Genomic DNA, 20,615 nt, shown 5'->3' on the forward strand with positions numbered 1-20,615 from the left:
AAGAAATGGTCTATAAAATTTCTCCAATTTTCTGCTTTTCTTCTGATCCTTGCTATATTTCTTTTATTTGTGCAATTTTTTTAACTTAATGTAATTGAAAATATCTATTTTACCCTCCTCTGCTCTATATTTCTTGTTTATTCATAAGTTGTTAAGTCTAAAAAGAAATATTTCCATATAAATCTAATTTTCTTGTATTATCTATTTTTATATCTAGGTAATATATCCATTTTGAACTTTTTCTTAGTACATGGGTAAGATACTAGTCTATGCCAAATTTGTGCCATAATACTTTATAATTTTCCCAGAATTTTTATTAAATAATGAATTCTTATCCAAAAAAACTTATCTTTACATTTGACAAGTATAAGGTTTCTATACCTATTTTTTCTTGTATATTTTGCACCTAATCTTGTATTAATCTACCTTCCAATTTCTTAAGCCATTCCAGATATGTTTGATAATCATTGCTTCAACTTATAGTTTTAAGTTCTGGTTTGCCGAACCTCCATTCTTTACATATGTTTTTCATTAATTCCTTAGATGTTCTTGACTTTTTGTTCTTCCAAATAAATTTTGTTTTTATTTGTTTCTAATTCAATAAAATGTGTTTGTAATTTAATTGGCATGGGATTTAATACCTAAATTAGTTTAGGTAAAATTATTACATTGACCCTGCCTACCCAGGAACATGTTGAAACTGTTCTTATGATTTCATTAATATATGGAAATTTAAATAAGAAAAAGACCTCTATTAAATCAAATCAAGACTTACTCTAAAACTTACTTTTAAAAGGATTGCCTGGAATACTAAGAATATAGAGGCTTATTATGATATTTGGAGCTTACATGTGTAAGAGGTTGGAATTAAATGTAGGTTTTTTGACTCTAGATGGAATTCAGTTTTTGTCAAGATGATATGCTTCCATTTAGATAAATGATTACATAAAAGGATAAATAGGAGATATATAGTTGGTATTTAAAAAAAAAAGAACAAAATCTAAATGTAACCTGAATGAATATCTAATTAATGTTTTCTGTTGTGGAAGTATAGTCAGGAAACAATATGAAACTGGTACTATCTCAAATTTATTTATTTATTTTGATGAGGCACTTAGGGTTAAGTGACTTGCCCACGGTCACACAGCCAAAAAGTATTAAATGTTTGAGGCCAGATGTGAACTCAGATTCTCCTGACTTCAGGGGTAGTACTCACTATTTCAAATTTAAATAATGTTTGAAAGAAAATCAGTAACCTAAATCTGAGCCTTGCAACATAAATATATAAGATCATGATAAGCATCAAAGTATATTTCCAATACAGATCATTTTTAATATTTCTATTTTCTCAAACACAGCCACAAATAAAAAATAGCTTTATATTGTACCTGTATTCAATATGAAAAGACTTGAAAATCCCTTATTACTTTCTAACAGTTAGGAAGAGCTTCTTAAGGGCCATTTTGACCTCCTTATTCCTTAGGGTATAGATCAGAGGATTTAAAGTTGGGCTTAACATGGTGTACAACACACCAGCCAATTTACTCCTTTCTGGATTGTAGCTACAAATAGGACTTATATAGGCATAGAAAACAGCTGTGTAATACATGGACACCACAATAAGATGAGAGGAACAGGTAGAGAAGGCTCTCTTCTTTCCCTCTGATGTCTGAATTTTCAGGATGCTAGAGATGATGAAACCATAGGACACCAATGTCAGAATAAAATTTATGAAACCATAAAATGCATCTGCTATAACAGTCATGACACTGTTAATATAGGTAGAAGTACAGGAGAGCAACAAGAGAGGGGGGATCTCACAGAAGAAATGAGTAATCACATTAGGTCCACAGAAGGACAGTCTTGTCATTAGACCAGTATGGATAGAGGAATTGAAAGCACAAATGAGCCACACGCCAGCTGCCAATACATTACAGAGTGTCTTGTTCATCATGGTACTGTAATGTAGGGGGTGGCAGATGGCCACATAGCGGTCATAAGCCATGACTGTGAAAAGAAGCAGTTCTGATGATGCAGACCAAATAAGGAAATAGAGCTGAGTCATGCAGCCCCCATAGGATATGGTGTTCTTCTCTATGAGCAGTCCTTCCAGCACTTTGGGCAGAATGGAGGAGGTACAGATAATGTCCATTGTAGCCAAGTTAAACAAAAAGAAGTACATGGGGCTGTGGAGGCTTGGATTGAGTATAATGGCCATGATGATCAGGACATTGCCTGTGAGGGCCACCACATACAAGGAGAAGAAACAACTGAATAATAGAAGCCGAAGTTTGGGGTGTTCAGAGAATCCCTGGAGAATGAATTCTATCACTTGTGAGTGGTTACTAATGGCCATTGATGTAGGAGGATTTTCTGAATCAGACAGGAGATTCTTAAATTATACTTTCAAGTGTCAAACAAACTGCAGAAATGTGGTGGGTGATAATGAGAGAAAATGAGAAGAGAGTTGTTAAATGTGTAGACACACTCATGAAACACAAACACTAGATTCCGTTTCACAAGAACACAATAGTAAAGTGGTAAGCATTACATCTTCCCCATAAACTCTTTACACAATCAGATCCCTTAAAATTAAATCCAAAATTAATTCACATTAAGGATTTCATCTTCTACTAGCTTCTCTCCTTTTGTGTGTTCTTTTCATTAATTTCAAGCATTTCTTCTTATGAACCAGATTCTGCTGTACATGCTTACAATCTGGGTCCTCCATGGCCTGGATGCACATTTTTTTATCTTCCCAATCCATCCCAGCATGTGTTTTCTTAATATATCACAGATGTGATATGCATATATACACATAAACATATATGTATATACATATATGTTTCCTTATATGTAGATATATACATATATAGAGATAATCTATATTGTTATTCTGACACATGGTAGATGAAATTAAAATATTATGTTAAGATATTAACTTCCTTCCTGAAATTCACATTCTATTGGCTTTCACACATTTATTTTCAGATTTCAAATCTCAATAACCTTGGGAAGTAACTCAATCATTCCCCATTTTATAAATGAAAAGACAAAAACTTAAGAGACTAGAAATTACAAGTCTCAGCTTCCTTTAAAGTTTTAAGAGTTCATGCAGAAAGCCATATTTATACATCTTTTGTGATCCCTTTAGTCCTCAGCAGTGTACTATGCCTATAGAAGATGTTTGGTGAATACTTCTACATATAGTCTTTCCCTTCTCTCTATCTCTGTCTCTTGTTCATTCACTTCTGCCCTCTCTCTTTCTTTCTTCCTCTCTCTCTTTTTATAGTTAAAGCTTTACCTCTTGCTTGGTAACCCAGTTATAATTATTTTCTCCATGAAACTAATTTTTCTATGTTCCACACAGTTCTACAAAGCTAGCTAATAATAGAACAATGAGATGACAATACTAATGTAATATTTAATTCTCTAGAATTTTATCCATAGTTGCCATTTAGAAAGTATTATGTATTTTATGGAAATGTTCAATGAATAAAAGTGTTACTTGTTGTTCTACTTACTTACACTTTATTTGACAAAAGCTTTCCTTTTTGCTCATTTTAGTGGTGCAATGAATGGAATGCTATTCCTAGAGTCAGGAAGATCTGAGTTCAAATACAGGCTCAAAGACTTTTGACCCCAGTGTCCTCAATGGAAAAATGGGGATAACAGCAGCAGATTTCAAAAACATCATGATATCTCTCACGATGATTTCTGGTCCCTAGGCATATCTGACTGGGATATTTGACCTTCAGATCATTTAAATAAGCTTTGCTATCAATTCAGCCAAGGAAGTATAAAAAGAGATAATTTGTAAATAAAAAGGCTTTTTAGATATTTCTACTATTTCTATTTATCCTGTGATCAAATTATGTTTTTATCATAATTTTGCTCTAGGGTAATATGCTCAGAATAAAGGAAATTATAATGATACTGGATTCTGAATATCTAGCATATTGAACTTATTTTTGAATATCACATTTTTGAAACAATATAAACAATTTGAAACCAGGATAATGAGTGGATTAAAAAAAAGTATGAGAGTTTACTGAATGACCCAAGGACATTTCCATGTAAAGGGCATAGAATTGGGACAAAAATATGTCTTCAAATATTGGAATCAAAGTCAAAATTGTAGAAGAGCAATACTTTACCTTAGAGAGGAAAATAGGGGTGGAAAATAAAGGTTTAAGTTCCATATACAGATCAATTTAATTTTAAAAGAAAAATATTGAATTTCATAAAAAAATCTAGTAAATCTGCACTCAGATCACTGTATAGAAAGCTTCTCATAAACTAAAACTTTTTGCAACGTCTATATTTTCTCAATTGTTTTTCTCGTATAACTTATCGAGTCTAATTCTTTACTTGAAATGCAATTCAGTTGGAAGTGGATATCTTCAACATAAAGAAGATCCAACTCACTTCCAGTTGATCAATGATGGACAGAAATAACTACACCCAGAGAAGGAACACTGGGAAGTGAATGTAAATTGTTAGCACTACTGTCTATCTACCCAGGTTACTTATACCTTCGGAAGCTAATAATTAATGTGCAACAAGAAAATGGTATTTACACACATATATTGTATCTAGGTTTTACTGTAACACATGTAAAATGTATGGGATTGCCTGTCATTGGGGGGAGGGAATGGAGGGAGGGAAGGATAATTTGGAAAAATGAATACAAGGGATAATATTATTTAAAAAATTACTCATGCATATATACTGTGAAAAATTTTCAAATTAAAAAAATGTTAGGATGCTATCAAAAAAAAAAAAAGAAATGCAATTCAGTTCTGTTATGAAAGGACATGTCTCTTCATTTTCCTTCAGTGAGCTGTCACTGTACTTTCCTACACTTTTTATTGTATAATATATAGCAAGCATAAAGCCCCCATCAGGAAAACTTGTAATACAAAAATGGTCTTTATACTTTATACTTTTATACTAGTTAGTGTCTGATTTAACCACTACATATCTCTTTTTTCTTCCTGTTCAATTCTAGTTCTAACTCTCTATATGGGAAAATGACATAGGCTGCATTAGCAGGCTGTGTGTAAATCTTCACCTTTTCTTTTCATTATATACCCTTTTAGTATTTAGTATTTTAGCATTTTATGAAAATTATGAATCCTTTTTCAAGATGTTTCCAAAGGAGAAATAAAATACATAGGATGAAAAAGGAAACCATGTTTAAATCCACATATCAACATGTTTTAAAAATATAAATAAGTTCTTTGACCCCAAATCTTAGAAAACCTGAAAGTGAGTTTTTTCTCTAATTTTAAATTTTCCTAAGAGGCTGCCTGGCCACCCGTTGGAGAATTTGCATAAGGGAAATAATCTTAGTGGGGGAATAAATTCTGACACCCTTTCTACTTCAGAAAACCAAGGATTCTCTGATTAACATCTAGTAACTCTTTTCTTATTTTGAGAAACCTCTGGACTTGTTTTTACAACAAAATGGACCAGCTTTCAGAGGATAAGATTGTATTTTGGCAACAGAACCCAGTCTTTTCTCAGGAAAAAATGGAGTTCAATAATTCAGTGAAATCCCATTATAGATTTGGTAAATGGGGTACATCTGTAGCTACAAGGAGAAAAATGGGAATATACCATTTTTAACCTGAAAAAGTTAAACTCACTTTTTGACTCTCTTGCTCCTTTATTGTCAGTGACTGCTCTGTATGAAAAGTGTATCCTCATCAATAATGAAAGCAAGCATTTGAATACAGCACTTCAATCTATATAATACATAATGCTTTAGTTTTGCAAAGTATTTTACAAAAAATACTTCCTCCTATTTTCTCAAGAACCATAGGTATTGTTATGCCAATTATTATTATTATCCCAATTTTTACAGATAAAAGTAAAGAAGGCAGATTTGTCCAGAGTCTCATACATAGTAATTGCCTGAGACCAGATTTTAATTTGGGTCTTCCCTCCATGTCCTTTTACCTAACAGCTACTTGCCATCTTGACAGACTCTGAGTAGGTCACTGTAACTATTTTCTTTTGTTTTGAATGCTTTGTTCACTTTGTTCTGAAATTAATAATCACCAAATAGAATGCAATTTGCATTTATGCAGAAAAAAAGAGTATTATATATGAATCTTCCTCTCTCTATTATGTCTTTGATATTTTCTAATCCCAGATTTCCAAATAATTAAAACAGGAATTATATTTACCTCTCCCCAAGGACAGAGAACTTCTTTAGTTTGGGGAAGGGCCATTGAAACATTGAAACTAAAGTCAAGTTTTTCCAAGTTTTCCAAAAAATTTACTTTATTAAATGATTAAGACATAAATCATTTACATTCTTGAACACATAAGTATATGTGTATACATATGTGGGTATATGTGTGCTAGTATGTATAGATAAATTGTTGAAAGAAAATCTTTAAATTCCTGTACTTGACCTTTAATGTCCCTCACAGTCTAGGCCTATCCTAGTGTGACAATACTCCCTTTCATATACATTAACTGCCCTATCACCAAATTAGACTTTTCCTTCTCTCATTTTCATGCATTTTCATGTAGAATAATGGACAAAATTTGCATTACAAAGGTAAAGCACTATACAAAACTCATTTTCCCCATTCTCACCATCTTATATTTAATGATCAGAAACAGGAGGAGAATTATCCCATGTTTTTCTTATTCATGTCTCCAGAAATTCAATTCTAATATAAGAGCAATTTCCCCACATATTAAAACTAAATTTTCTTTGCAAATTGCCTCCACAGCCTCTGTCTCTGCTTTCTAAGACTAACCAGAAATAGGAAATGGACCTTATAAATTCTTTCATTTAGAGAACTTTAAAATAAGGAAATCTCCTCTATTCATGCTACCTTTCATTTTCGTCTTAAAATCATTTAAAACAGTGAGAGGTCAATTGATTTTTTCAAGATCACATGGTTGGTCTTGGCTTCATTGGTGTGACTACATCCTATATTTGAACAAAAAGATTGTCAAATCTATCTTCCTTATTAGAGGCTTTCATATATCTAAAGTTTGTGATCACAAAGTCTCCCTCCTATAATTCTAAGCCTCATATGATTATGAAAGAGTAATGAAATAAATGTTTAGAAATGGAGCATTGCTTTGATCATTTCCCTAAAATATAACATTGAGAAATATTTGATCACAAGCTATTATGAATCCATTATTTATTGAAAATTCCAATAAGAATGTACATACTGAGAAAATTCAAATGTCACTATGAATCTTATATTTTCTTTTTATATGGTTTTATTTTCCACAGTTATCCTGAGAATTCAAAAGAATAGGATTATGCCTTAGCATATTCACATATGCCCCCATACTCACAGAATAAGTCTTCTGGTCTAAACTTTCTCTTTTTAATTAATCATATATTCTTAATTGCTCTCTGATGAAGAAAAAACTTAAAAAAGTTTCATTTCTTGAAAAATGCAGATATCATTTTCTTGGTCAAGTTTCAACTAGCCTTTAAGAAGCTCTCAGTCCAATATGTCTCTCAGTGCATATAACAGCTACAGAGGACACTGGGGACAATTGTTCTAAATTAAAACTCTAAGGGACAATTAAACTCTCTCACTGGTTCTTTCCAACTGTGACCTTTCACTTTATGCAATGTGTAATTTTTTTAACTATAGCCTCTAAAACCCAAGCACATGTAAAGACAGCTATGATAATAAATTTTAAAAAATAAGACTATATCTTTTTCTTTTTTCTTTTTTTATTATAGCTTTTTATTTACAAAACATATGCATGGGTAGTTTTACAATACTGACCCTTGGAAAACCTTATGTTTCAACTTTTCCCTTCCTTCCCCCCCACCCCCTTCCCTAGATGGCAGGTAGTCCATATATGTTAAATATGTTAAAGTATAGCTTAAATATAATATATGTACATATATTTATACAAAAACTATATCCTTTTCATATGATGTGGAGTAACTGAAATGTCATTTTTGTTCTTCAGTCATGAGCAACCCTTTTTAAGCCCATTTGGGATTATCCTGGCATAGATATTATAGTGGCTTGCCATTTCTTTCTTCAGATAAGGCAAATAGGTTTAATTGACTTGCTTAGGCTCACACTTCTAATTAGTATGTGAGAACATATTTGAATTTGGGAAGATGAGTCTTCCTGATTCTATGCCCAGCAGTCTATTTATTGTATTACATAGCTCTCTGCAGAATCAATATTATACTTCCCATTATGTAAGCTTAAATAATATGCAGTTTTTATAAATGTCTCCTTAACATTTGTTTGTCATAGCTAAGCCAAACTTTTCTAGAATCAGTGGGGGAGATTGAGGTACAGAACTCATTTGTAGTCTATAATTATTTCTCTCCATAAGAATTGAATGAAATTAGTCATAGTTTTAATGTCTCCTCTCCTGCTAACCCCCCCATTTATGGAACCTAAAGTCTGAGATATTCCAACTGACTTTAGGAAACAATTTTGCCCCACCAGTAGCCATGATGGTCCTAGGGCACCACTGTCTATTGCAAAGGGATGCAAAATCATTCTCTTTGCTCTTCTATGCTTTAAACTTTTTTTGGATTGATAATAATTAAATTCATAATATTTTATAGGAACAACAGCATGTTTTGGAACAATATCATTTTTAAAAGAATATAAAATTAGTGTGCTGAATATACAAATGTTATGAGTGAGGACAATAGATTCCGGAGCATTTTTAACTAAATCACAAACCATCACATTCTGAGTATTTTTTAAAGTTTGGTTTGATAACAATCAAGGAAAACAGAATTTTGTTTGAGAAAGACAGTAAATAATAAGAGCAAATTTTGAATTATGATTGAATTGAATTATGCCAGTAGACCTCTGTGTTTCCATAAGTCTTCTTGGGTTCTGACCAGTCTATATTCACTTAAGGCAAACATTTATTTTGTTTGTAGGGGAATTCTGAAGAGTTTGAAGTTTACTAATCTATTCCTCCATGTTCCCAAACTTCTCCCCTGATAGTTTTAATATATATCTTCAACAAAAAGAAGATCTAATTCAGTTCCAATTGATCAATGATGGACAGAATCAGCTACACCCAGAGAAGGAACACTGGGAAATGAGGGTAAACCGTTTGCATTTTGTCCTTCTTCCCAGGTTATTTTTACCTTCTGAATCCAATTATTCCTGTGCAACAAGAAATTCGGTTCTGCACACAATATATGTGTCTAGGATATACTATAACACATTTAACATGTATGAGACTGCCTGGCATCTAGGGGACGGGATGGAGGGAAGGAGGGAAAATTTGGAATAGAAGTGAGTACAAGGGACAATGTTGTAAAAAATTGCCCATGCATATGTATTGTCAAAAAAAGTTATAATTATAAAATTAATAAAAAATATAAAAAAAGAATTTAGATGCATATATGTTTAATATTGATATTTTTTCATTATCTATGCTACCCTTTAGCAAGATTTAGTGCCCTTCCTTATCTCTTTTAATTAGATCAATTTTTGCTTTTGCCTGATCTGAGATGAGGATGGCTACCCCTGCTTTTTTTATTTCACCTGAAGTGTAGTAGATTCTGCTCCAACCTCTTACTTTACTCTGTATGTATCACCTTGCTTCAAGTGTGTTTCTTGTAAACAACATATTGTAGGATTCTGGCTTTTAATCCAGTCTGCAAACCACTTCCTCTGTATGGGGGAGTTTACCCCAGTCACATTTATGGTTAAAATGACCAATTCTGTATTACTTGCCATCTTGTTAACCCCTGCTTATGCTTTTCTCCTTTCTTTCCCCCTTAACCCCTTCCCCATTATTAAATTTGTGAGTACCACTTACTTCTCACAGCCCTCTGTTTTTAGTATCCCTTTCCCCACCTTAGAGATCCTCCCCCTATCTTACCCCTTTCCTTCACAATTTCTGTATTTCCTTCTGCTTAGCTTACTCTTGTCCTTTTCACTTTTCCCCTCCCACTTTTCAATGAGGTGGGAAAAGTTTCACTATAAATCGAATATGTATAATATTTTTCTCTTCAAGGAATTCTGATGAGAGTAAGATACAGATTATTCTCATCCCCTTTCATTCTTTCTCTCAGATATAATAGGTTTCCTTTGCCTCTTTGTGAGATGTAGTACTCCTACTTTACCCTTTTTCTGGTACAATGTCCTTTCCACCTCTAGTTCCTAGAACAAATTACGTATGTGTTCTTTACATATCTTTATAGCAGAAATATAGTCCACAAGATTTATTTTTATCTTTTTAGGTTTCTCTTGAGTTCTATATTTGGAGATCAAAGATTTTGTTTAGTTCTGTTTTTTTCATCAGAAATAGATGAAATTCACCTATTTCATTGAATGTCCATCTTCTTCCCTGGAAAATATGCTTATTTTAGCTGGGTAAGTTATTTTTGGCTGCATACCATGTTCGTTAGCCTTTTAAAATATCAGATTCCAAGCCCTTCAATCCTTTAATGTGGATGTTGCTAGATCCTGAGTAGTCCTTATTGTGGCTCTTCTAAATTTCAATTGATTTTAGCAGGTTGAATTATGTTTTCCTTGGTCTGATAGTTCTGGAATTGAGCCACTATATTTCTTGGAGTTTTGATTTCCCTTTCAGTAGGTGATCTATGAATTCTTTCAATGTGTATTTTACCCTTTGTTTCTATAACATCTGGGCAGTTCTCTTTGATAATTTCCTGGAAAATACTGTCCAGGCTCTTTTTTTCATCATATTTTTCAAGAACTCCAATAATTCTCAGATTATCTCTCCTAAAACTATTTTCCAGGTCTGTTGTTTTCCCAAGAAGCATTTGACATTTTTTCCATTGTTTTATTTATTTATTTATTTTTTGGTTTTGCTTGGTTGATTCTTGGTGTCTCCTTGAGTCATTCATTTCCATTTGTTCAGTTCTGATTTTTAATGAATTATTTTCTTCATTAACTTTTTTATATATCTTTTTCTAATTGTCCAATTGAGTTTTTAAGTGAGTGGTTTTTTCCTATGGAATTTTTTTCCATTTCATCAATTTTATTTTTTAGAGAGTTATTTTCTTTTTCCAGTTCACTAATTCTGTTTTTCAAGGATTTGATTTCTTTATCCACTCTAAATGAGTAAGATGACTTATCCAGACTCTCTTGCCAAGCTTCCCTTTACTTTTCCCAATTTTCTTCTAGATCTCTGGATAAGTCATCTTACTCATTTAAAGATAGAGTGGATAAAGAAATCAAATCCTTGAAAAACAGAATTAGTGAACTGGAAAAAGAAAAAGCATGGATATCATGTGGAGTTCTTTTTTGTTCTTAAGTCATGTTTAACTATATGTGACCCTCTTTGTGGTAATCTGGAAAAGATACTCTAGTGCCTTGCCATTTCCATCTTCAGGTAAGGCAAACAGTGTTTATTGACTTGCCTAGACTCACATATCAAGTTAGGATATGAGGCCATTTTTGAATTTAGGAAGATGGATCTTCCTGATTCAAGGTCCAGCACTCTATCTAGTTTACTACATATCTGTCTTCAGAATCAGTATTGTACTTCCCATTATATAAGCTAAATAATATGAAGTTTTTATAAATGTTCCAACATTGATTTTTCATAGTTAAATCAATATTTTCTAGAGACAGTGAGGAGATGAATGGAGCAGGGAGATCATTTGTAGACTATGTTTCTTTCTCTCTGCTTGTTTTTAAAACAGTTTTGTGAAATTAGCCCCAGTTTCATTGCCTGTTCTCCCTATTTAAGGAGCCTATTGTCTGAGATATTACAGTTCAGTTTAGGAATAGATTTTGTCCCATCAATATCCATGATGATTCTAGGATACCATTGTCTATTCCAAAGGGACACAAAATATTTTTTCTTTGCTCTTCTATGCCTTTAAAATGTTTTGTTTATTGATGATAATTAAATTCATAATATATTTTAGGAACTACAGCATATTTTAAAACAATAGCATTTTTAAAAGAATATAAAATTAATGTGCTGAAAATACAAATGTTATGAACAATGACAGTAGATTCCTAAGTATTTTTAATTAAATCACACACTGTTTCATTCTGCGCATTTCTTCTATGTTTGCTTTCATGATGCATCACCAAGGATAATATAATTTTGTTTCAGAAAGAAAGTAAGGAACAAAAGGAAATTTTGAATTATGGTTGAATTTAGTTATGCTAGTAGAACCCCTGTTCTGCTCCAAGTCTTTTTGGTTTTTTCACTAGTATATGTTCACCATAAGGCATAAATTTGTTTTGTTTGTGGGGGAATTCTGAATAGTTTGAAGTTTATTGAGCTACTCATCCATGTTCCTACACTTATCCTCTGATAGCTTTAATTTCTTGATCTAAAAATTGTCTGTTAATATTCTTTGACCATTTATCATTTGGGTAATGAATTGTATTCTTTTGAATTGGACTCATTGCCTCAAACTGTAGCTTAAGGTCTGGATTGTTAAATGTCTATCCTTTACATAATCTTTTTTTCATTATTTCCTTTGGTATTCTTGACTTTTTTTCTACCAAATAAATTTTATTTTTATCTTTTTCTAATTCAGTAAAAAAAATGGTAATTTAATTAGCTTGGCATTTAATATATAAATTAGTTGAGGTAAAATTATTACATTGGTCCTGCCTACTCAAGAACAAGTTGGAACTCTTCATATGGTTTCATTAGTATATGGAACTTTCAATGAGAAAATGACCTCTATCAAATCAGATCAAGATTTACTCTGAAGCTAGTTTTAAAGCATCACTTGGTACACTGAGAGATTGAGGGCTACAGAGCTTGTATGTGTAAGAAGTTTGAAACAAGGCTAAGTTTTTGGACTTTAAAATGAAATTAATTCTCTGTCAAGATGATGTGCTTCCATATAGATAAATGATTAGATATAGAGAAGGATAGATAACATATATATATATATATATATATATATATATATATATATATATATACATACATACATATATATGATATATAACCAAGAAAAAAAGCTAAATGTAATCTGAAAGGATAGTTAGTTAAATTTTGCAGTCATGTAATTATAGACCAGCACTTTCCACACAAATGAAATAAGATGTAATCAATTGGAAGAATATCAAGTGTTCATGGGTAGGCTGAGCTAATGTAACAAAAATGAAAATTCTACCTAAGTTGATCTACTCATTCAGTGTGAAACCAATCAAGATCCCAAGAAATTATTTTACAAAACTAGAATAAATAATAGCAAAGTTTAACAGGAAGAACAAAAGGCAAAGAATTTCAAGGGAATTAATGAAAAAAATGCAAATGAAGGTGTCCTGTGTCAGACCTAAAACTATATTAAAAGCAGCAGTCATTAAAATTTTTTTTTGTACTGACTAAGAAATGGAGTAGTCAATCAATCTAATAGGTTAGGTTCACAGAACAAAATAATCAATAACTATAGCAATCTACTTTTTGAAAAAACTAAAGACCCCACTTTCTTGAATAAGAATTCACTATTTGTCAAAAATCACTAAGAACATTAGAGATTAGTATGTAAAGACTAGGCATTGACACACATCACACATCCTATATCAAGATAAGATATAAATGAGTTCATGATTTATACATAAAGAGTGATAACATAAGCACATTAGAAGAACAAAGGATAGTCTACCTCTCAGATATATGGAGAAGGAAGGAAGTTGTGGCCAAAGAAGAACTAGAATATGTTATAGAATGCAAAGTGGATTATTCTGAGGAAAAATTACATCCAAGTATTCTGATGCAAGCTTCATTTCAGAGATATAGAAAAAATTGACTCATTTATTTAATGTATGAGCCATTTGCCAATTGATAAATAGTCAAACGATATGAACAGACAATTTTCAGATGAAAAACTTAAAACCCTTTCAAGTCATATGAAAAGGAGCTCTAAGTCATGATTGATGAAAGAAATGCTAATTAAGACAACTCTGAAGTACCCCTACAGACTTCTCAGATTGGCTAAGATGACAGGAAAAGATAATGACAAATATTGAAAGGGATGTGGGAAAAATGAGACTCTAATACATTGGTGGTGGAATTGTGAAGTGATCCAATTATTCTAGAGAACAATTTTAAACTATGCACTAAGAGCTATCAAACTGGGCACATCTTTTGATCCAGTGGTGTCTGTGTATATCTCAAAGAGATCATAAGGATCCATTATGTGCAAAACCATTTGTAACATCACTTTTTGTAGTGGCTAGCAATTAGAAACTGAGTGAAAGCTCATTAGTTGGAGAATGATTGAATAAGTTGTGGTATAAGAATGTTATGGAGTTGTACTGTCCTACAAGAAACATAAGCAAGATGATTTCAGAAGGGCCTGGACAGATTTACTTTAACTGATGTTGAGTGAAGTGAGTAGAACCAAGAGAATATTTGTACACAGCCACAATATTATACAATGATTAATAATAATGGACATGGCTCTTTTCAACAGCAAGGTGATTCAGGTCAGTTCCAATGGTCTTGTGATACATCAGCATCCAAAGAAAGGACTGTGGAGACTGAGTGTGGCTCACAACAGAGTATTTTCACTTTTTGTTATTATTTGTTAGTATTAGTTTTCTTTTTCATTTTTTCCTTTCTAATCAGATTTTTCTTGTGCAGCATGATCATTGTGGAATTATGTATAGAAAAATTATACATATCATATATTGGAGTATTTGCATCTAACAGAGGGATTGGGAGAAAGTGGGGGAGAAAAAGAATTTGGCACACAAGGTTTTGCAAAGATGAATGTTGAAAATTATCAATACATATATTTTGAAAATAAAAAAATCTTTAAAAATAAATTTAAAAAAGGAAGCATATCTAATCCAGGAAACAATATGAAGCTGGAAATAACTTTCAAATTCAAACAATACTTAAAAGAAAATCAGAATTCCTACAAATCTGAGAATTGTAACCAGAAAAATCAAATATCATGGTAAGTATCAAAGGATATTTTTATACAGATAATTTTTAATATTTCTATTTTCTAAACCACAGGCATAAATAAAGTAGCCTTATATTGTACCTCTATTCAATATTAAAAGACTGGAAAATTCCTACTTACTTTCTAAAAGTTAGAAAGAGCTTGCTAATGGCCATTTTGACCTCCTTGTTTCTTAGGGTATAAATCAAAGGATTTAAAGTTGGGCTTAAGATGGTGTACAACACACCAGCCAATTTACTCCTCTCTGGATTGTAGCTACAAATAGGACTTATATAGGCATAGAAAACAGCTGTGTAATACATGGACACCACAATAAGATGAGAAGAACAGGTAGAGAAGGCTCTCTTCTTTCCCTCTGATGTCTGGATTTTCAGGATGCTAGAGATGATGAAACCATAGGACACCAATGTCAGAAGAAAATTTATCAAACCATAAAATATATCTGCCATGACTGCCATAATGCTGTTAACATAGGTAGAAGTACAGGAGAGCAACAAGAGAGGGGGGATCTCACAGAAGAAATGAGTAATCATATTAGGTCCACAGAAAGATAGTCGTGTCATTAGACCAGTATTTATGGAGGAATTGAAGGCACAAATGAGCCACATGCCAGCTACCAACACATTGCAGAGTGTCTTGTTCATCATGGTACTGTAATGTAGGGGGTGGCAGATGGCCACATAGCGGTCATAAGCCATGACTGTGAAAAGAAGCAGTTCTGATGATCCAGACCAAATGAGAAAGTAGAGTTGGGTCATGCAACCCTCATAGGAAATAGTGTTCTTCTCTATGAGCAGTCCTTGCAGCACCTTGGGCAGAATGGAGGAGGTACACATAATGTCCATTGTAGCCAAGTTAAACAAAAAAAGGTACATGGGGCTATGGAGGCTTGAGTTAAGTTTGATGACTGTGATGATCAGTACATTACCTGTGAGGGCCACTACATACAAGGAAAAGAAACAACTGAATAATAGGAGCCGGAGTTTGGGGTGTTCAGAGAATCCCTGGAGAATGAACTCTGTCACCTGTGAGTAGTTACTCATGGCCATTGATGTGGGAGGATTTTTTGGATAAGTCAGGTGATTCTTGGATTATACTTTCAAGTCTTAACCAAGCTGTAGAAATGTGATGGAAGATAACATCTAGAAAATGAAAAGTGAATTCTTAAATATGTAGGCACACTTATAAACCCAAACTATAGATTTTCAAAATGAGAACATGAATAATATATAAAGTGTTACAGCTTCCTGATAAACTCATATCCCTTAAAATTAAATCTAAATCAATTCATAATAAGGATCTCATCTTCCACTTGTTTTTTTTTTCCTTTATGTGTTCTTTTAAGCAATTTCGGGCATTTCTCCATATGAACCATTTGCTACTACACATGCTAACAATTTGCAATCTCATGGCTTGGATGCCCATTACTTATCTTCCCAATTCATCTCAACATGTGATTTCCTAGGCTATCACATGTTAAGAGACATGAAGTAGTTACACTTGTTCTACAAAGTGGTTATATTTTATTTGACAAAAGCTTGTCTGTTTTGCTCAGCTTCATGGTGCAGTGGATAGAGTGATGTGCCTAGAGTCATGAGGATCTGAGTTCAACTATAGACTCAAACTTTAATCAACCAAAAACATGGGCATAACAATAACACTTATGTCAGACTTGTCATGGACATCAAATTATGAAATAGTCGTAACAGTGCTTAGCAAATTTCCAGAAACATAATAGGTACTAACTAATTTTTTATTTGGTTCCCTGTCCTTTCCTTTGGTGAGAGAGTCCAGAATCACCCTCAAGAGTATATAGGAAGATTTCCCTCCAAATACTTTTTTTTTAATCAATGCAACTTAGTATTTATTAAACACTGGCTCAGTGTTGGAGATTGTGCTGAGTGCCAGAGATCCAAAGACAAAAACAAAATGGTCCCTGCCTTCAAAGATTTTACAGCCTACTGAACAGAAATAACACATATACAGATGACGAAATCAAAATACCCATAAAGTAAATGCAAAGTAATTGGTCAGGATGGGACAATGTTAAAATATGGACAATAAAAAAAGTCTTATATAGGAGGTCCTCCAAATACTTTTAAACAACTTCTCAAATTGAACTTTGGAGGAGCAGAGCCATCAAAAGCTCAGAGGGAGACATATCCTCATATTAGGACTACTTGAGAAATCACCAAGAAATTGCTTACAACAAAATGGGAACTGGCCTGGTTCATTGTGTCTGAAGTGGACAATGATGAAACTTCAGCAGCTGCACTTTCAGAAGCTGTCAGTATAGTTAGCAAGGTGTTAGACAACGGAATAGAAAAAAAAAGAGGACAGAGATATGTTGTGCCAGCACTGAGTGCAGTTGATGCTATATTTCTCCTGATGATACTGAGATCTAGGTTACAGTTCCTGAGCATAGAAGAGTTCTGGTGATCAGTCATAAGTGAGAATGGATATTAGTCAGAGTTCCAAGAGACAAGAGTACTATCAAGATAGCTGAAGAAGAACAGGGGTCCTATTCAGATTCCCAAAGCCCAAGCAGGTGCTAGCACTTGCAGTTATAGGGAAGCAGGAGACCTTCCTAGGTAGACCTCTACTCCAGAAGATTTTAAAATCATCTCACAATGACTTCTAAAATTTAGGCATATCTCACTAGGATATTTGAACTTCAGATCATTTAAATGAGCAATGCTGTCAATTAAGCCAAAAAATATAAAAAAGATTATTTTAAATAAAAGTGATTTTAGCCATTGCTGTTATTTCTACTTCCCCTGTGATCCAAGTTGTGTTTTTATTGTAATTTTGCTCTTAGGTAATATGTTCAGAATACAGGAAATTATAATACTGGACTGTGAATATCTAACATATTGCCCTTATTTCTGAGTATCACATTTTTGTAATAACAACTTGAAATGATGCAGAAAATGGAAAGCACTACAAATCTCTCTTTTCCTTTTTGTTTAATTCTAGTTCTAACTCTCCAGGTGGGAAAATGTCAGGCTGCCTTAGCAGGATGTGTGTAGATCTTCACCTTTTGTTTTTATTATGGACCATTTTAGTATTAAGTATTTTGTGAAACTTATGAATTCTTTTTTTAAGGTTTTTAAGAGGAGAAAATAAAATACATAGGTCAAAGGAAACCATGTTTAAATCCACATATCAACAGATTAAAAAAAACACCAAGTTTTTTAACCCCAAATCTAAGAACACCTAAATTCCTCTAATTTTAAGTCTTCAAAAGGAGGCTGCCTGGGAACCTGTTGGAGAATTAGCACAAGGGATATAATTTAAAGGTGGAATAAACTCTGAAGTCTTTTTTACTTTAGAAAAGCTGGGATTCTCTGATTACCATCTAGCTACCCTATTCTTATTTGGAGAAACCCATGGCCTTGTTTATGCAACCATATACATATACTTTCAGAGGATAAGATTGTGTTTTGGCAGCAGAACCCAGACTTTTCTTAGGAAAAAAAAATGTTATAATTCAAGGAAACCTTATCAATGATTTGGCAAATGGGGTACTTCTGTAGATACAAGGAGAAGATATAGGAATGTACCATTTTATACCTGAAAAAGGTAAATTTACTTCATGCCTTTCTTATTTCTTTATTTTCACTGACTTCTCTGTATGAAAAGTGTATCCTCATTAATAAGAATAGCTATTATTTCAATACAATACTTTAAGCTACATAATATATAATTCTTAAGTTTTGCAAAGCACTTTAAAAATTACTTCCTTTCTTTAACTCAGGAACCTTAGGTATTATTATCCCAATGTTATAGGGAAAAATAAAGAAAACAGATTTGTCTAGGGTCACATATACAGGAATTATCTGGGACCAGATTTTAATTTGAGTCTTCCTTCCATGTCCTTCTACCTAGCAGCTACTTGCTACTTTGACAGAATCCCACTGTGCTACTTCATGTATTTTCTATTGTTTTTTATATATTTTTATTTTATTCAGAACTCAATAATCACCAAATTGAATGGCATTTACATTTATTAAAAAAAAAAACAGAAAAAAAAAGGATTGCATGTGAAACTCCCTTTCTATTATGTTTTTGGGTATTTTCCAAAACATGATTTCAAAATAAGTAAAAGTGGAATGATATTTACCTCTCCCAAAGATAAAGAATTTCTTCACTTTTTAGGCAGGCCTATTGACACATTGAAACTAAATTTCACCAACCTCTCCCAAAAATTCACTTTATAAAGTGATTGAAACATAAACCCTTCATATTCTTGGATATATATGTCTCCATGTATTTGAGTGCACATATATGCGTATATGTGTGTTGGCATGTATGCATAATTTGCTGAAAGAAAATTGAACAATTCTTGTACTTGAACTTTAAGTCCCTTCACAGTCTTCACCTATTTTATCATGACAATTCTCCCCTTCAAATACATTAACTGCACTATCACCAAATTAGACACTTCCCTCTCTCACTCTCAGGCTTTTTTATGTGGGATAATGGATACAATTTGCATTGCAAATGTAAAAAACTATATAAAATTCATGTTTTCCTTATTCTTATCGTCTTATATTTGATGATCAGAAACATGACAAGGATTACCTTATTTTTCCATACACCTGGAATCATGTCCTCACCATTCCCCGCTCTTCTCACATTCTTTGAGAAATGAAATTAAATCTTCCTAGAACTCTCTCTGTGACTTCTTGAATGAAAGATTACAATTTGCTTCAAAATTGAAACCTCAGATTAAAGAAATAAAATGATGTGTGCAAAGTTGCAAAAGCAATGAACAACAAAGACTGCATTAGAATTCAGTCTAAAAAGTAGCAATTGGTTTGCCACATTAGCTACTTACAATTCAAGGGATTTCAGAACTTCTTGTGCAAAGAAACTCAGAATTTCAAAGCTAGGAGATAGTTTGGTAACTGATATCTCATAACCCATACTTTTATTAGCTTTCTATAAAACATTCCCCAAACATTGTAATTCAGCTTCTACTTTAATGCCTCAAACAAGAGAAAAAAAAATTGACTCCATAGACAATACATTCAATTCTAATTTAAGGGCAGTTTTAAAATATGTCAAAACTAAATTTGCCTCTTTGTCAATTCCTCAAAAATTTTCTGTCTCTGCTTTTTAGGGATATCCAGAAATAGGAGCTGGACTTATAAATTCGTTCATTTAGAGAACTTCCAAATAAAGCAATCCCCCCTATGAATCCTAACCTTCATTTTAGTCTTAGAGTCATTTAGAACATTGAGAGGTCAAGTGACTTGTCCAGATCACATGGTCAGTGCTGGCTACTTGGACAACTGCCTATATACTATACAAATATACAAATATAGTTGAATCTCTACTCCTCATGACAACCTTTCAAATATCTGAAATCTGTGATCCTATGGTCTCCCTCCTATAATTTTAAGTCTCATATGAGGCATGATAGAGTAGCGAAAGAAATGCTTGAAAATGGAGCATTGCTTTTGATCATTTTTCTGAAATATAACATTGAGAAATGCTGAGTTATTATGAATCCATCATTATTGAGAATTCCAATAAGAATGGACACAGTGAGAAAAAAATCCAAATGGTCACTAAGCATTCTGTTATTCTTTTATATGTTTTTATTTTCCATAGTTATATATAAAACCATCCTATGTTATCCTGACAATTTAAAATAATAGGATTATATCTTAGCATATTCACATATGCCTCAATACTC

General features: G+C 32.7%; 2 protein-coding genes across 2 annotated transcripts; both read right to left on the bottom strand.

Annotated features, from left to right (window-relative positions):
* Positions 1 to 1,423: 1,423 nt before the first annotated feature.
* On the bottom strand, positions 1,424 to 2,356 carry LOC141553789 (olfactory receptor 13A1-like). Its single transcript, XM_074285255.1, has one exon. The coding sequence runs from the start codon at positions 2,354 to 2,356 to the stop codon at positions 1,424 to 1,426; it is 933 nt and encodes a 310-aa protein (XP_074141356.1).
* Positions 2,357 to 15,027: 12,671 nt separating this feature from the next.
* Positions 15,028 to 16,008, bottom strand: LOC141553790 (olfactory receptor 13A1-like). The gene has a single exon (XM_074285256.1). It carries the CDS (start codon positions 15,958 to 15,960, stop codon positions 15,028 to 15,030), a length of 933 nt encoding a protein of 310 aa, XP_074141357.1. The 5' UTR covers positions 15,961 to 16,008.
* Between the last annotated feature and the right edge of the window lie 4,607 nt (positions 16,009 to 20,615).

This window comes from Sminthopsis crassicaudata, chromosome 2 (assembly GCF_048593235.1).
Source record: "Sminthopsis crassicaudata isolate SCR6 chromosome 2, ASM4859323v1, whole genome shotgun sequence".
Classification (NCBI taxonomy): Eukaryota; Metazoa; Chordata; class Mammalia; order Dasyuromorphia; family Dasyuridae; genus Sminthopsis; species Sminthopsis crassicaudata.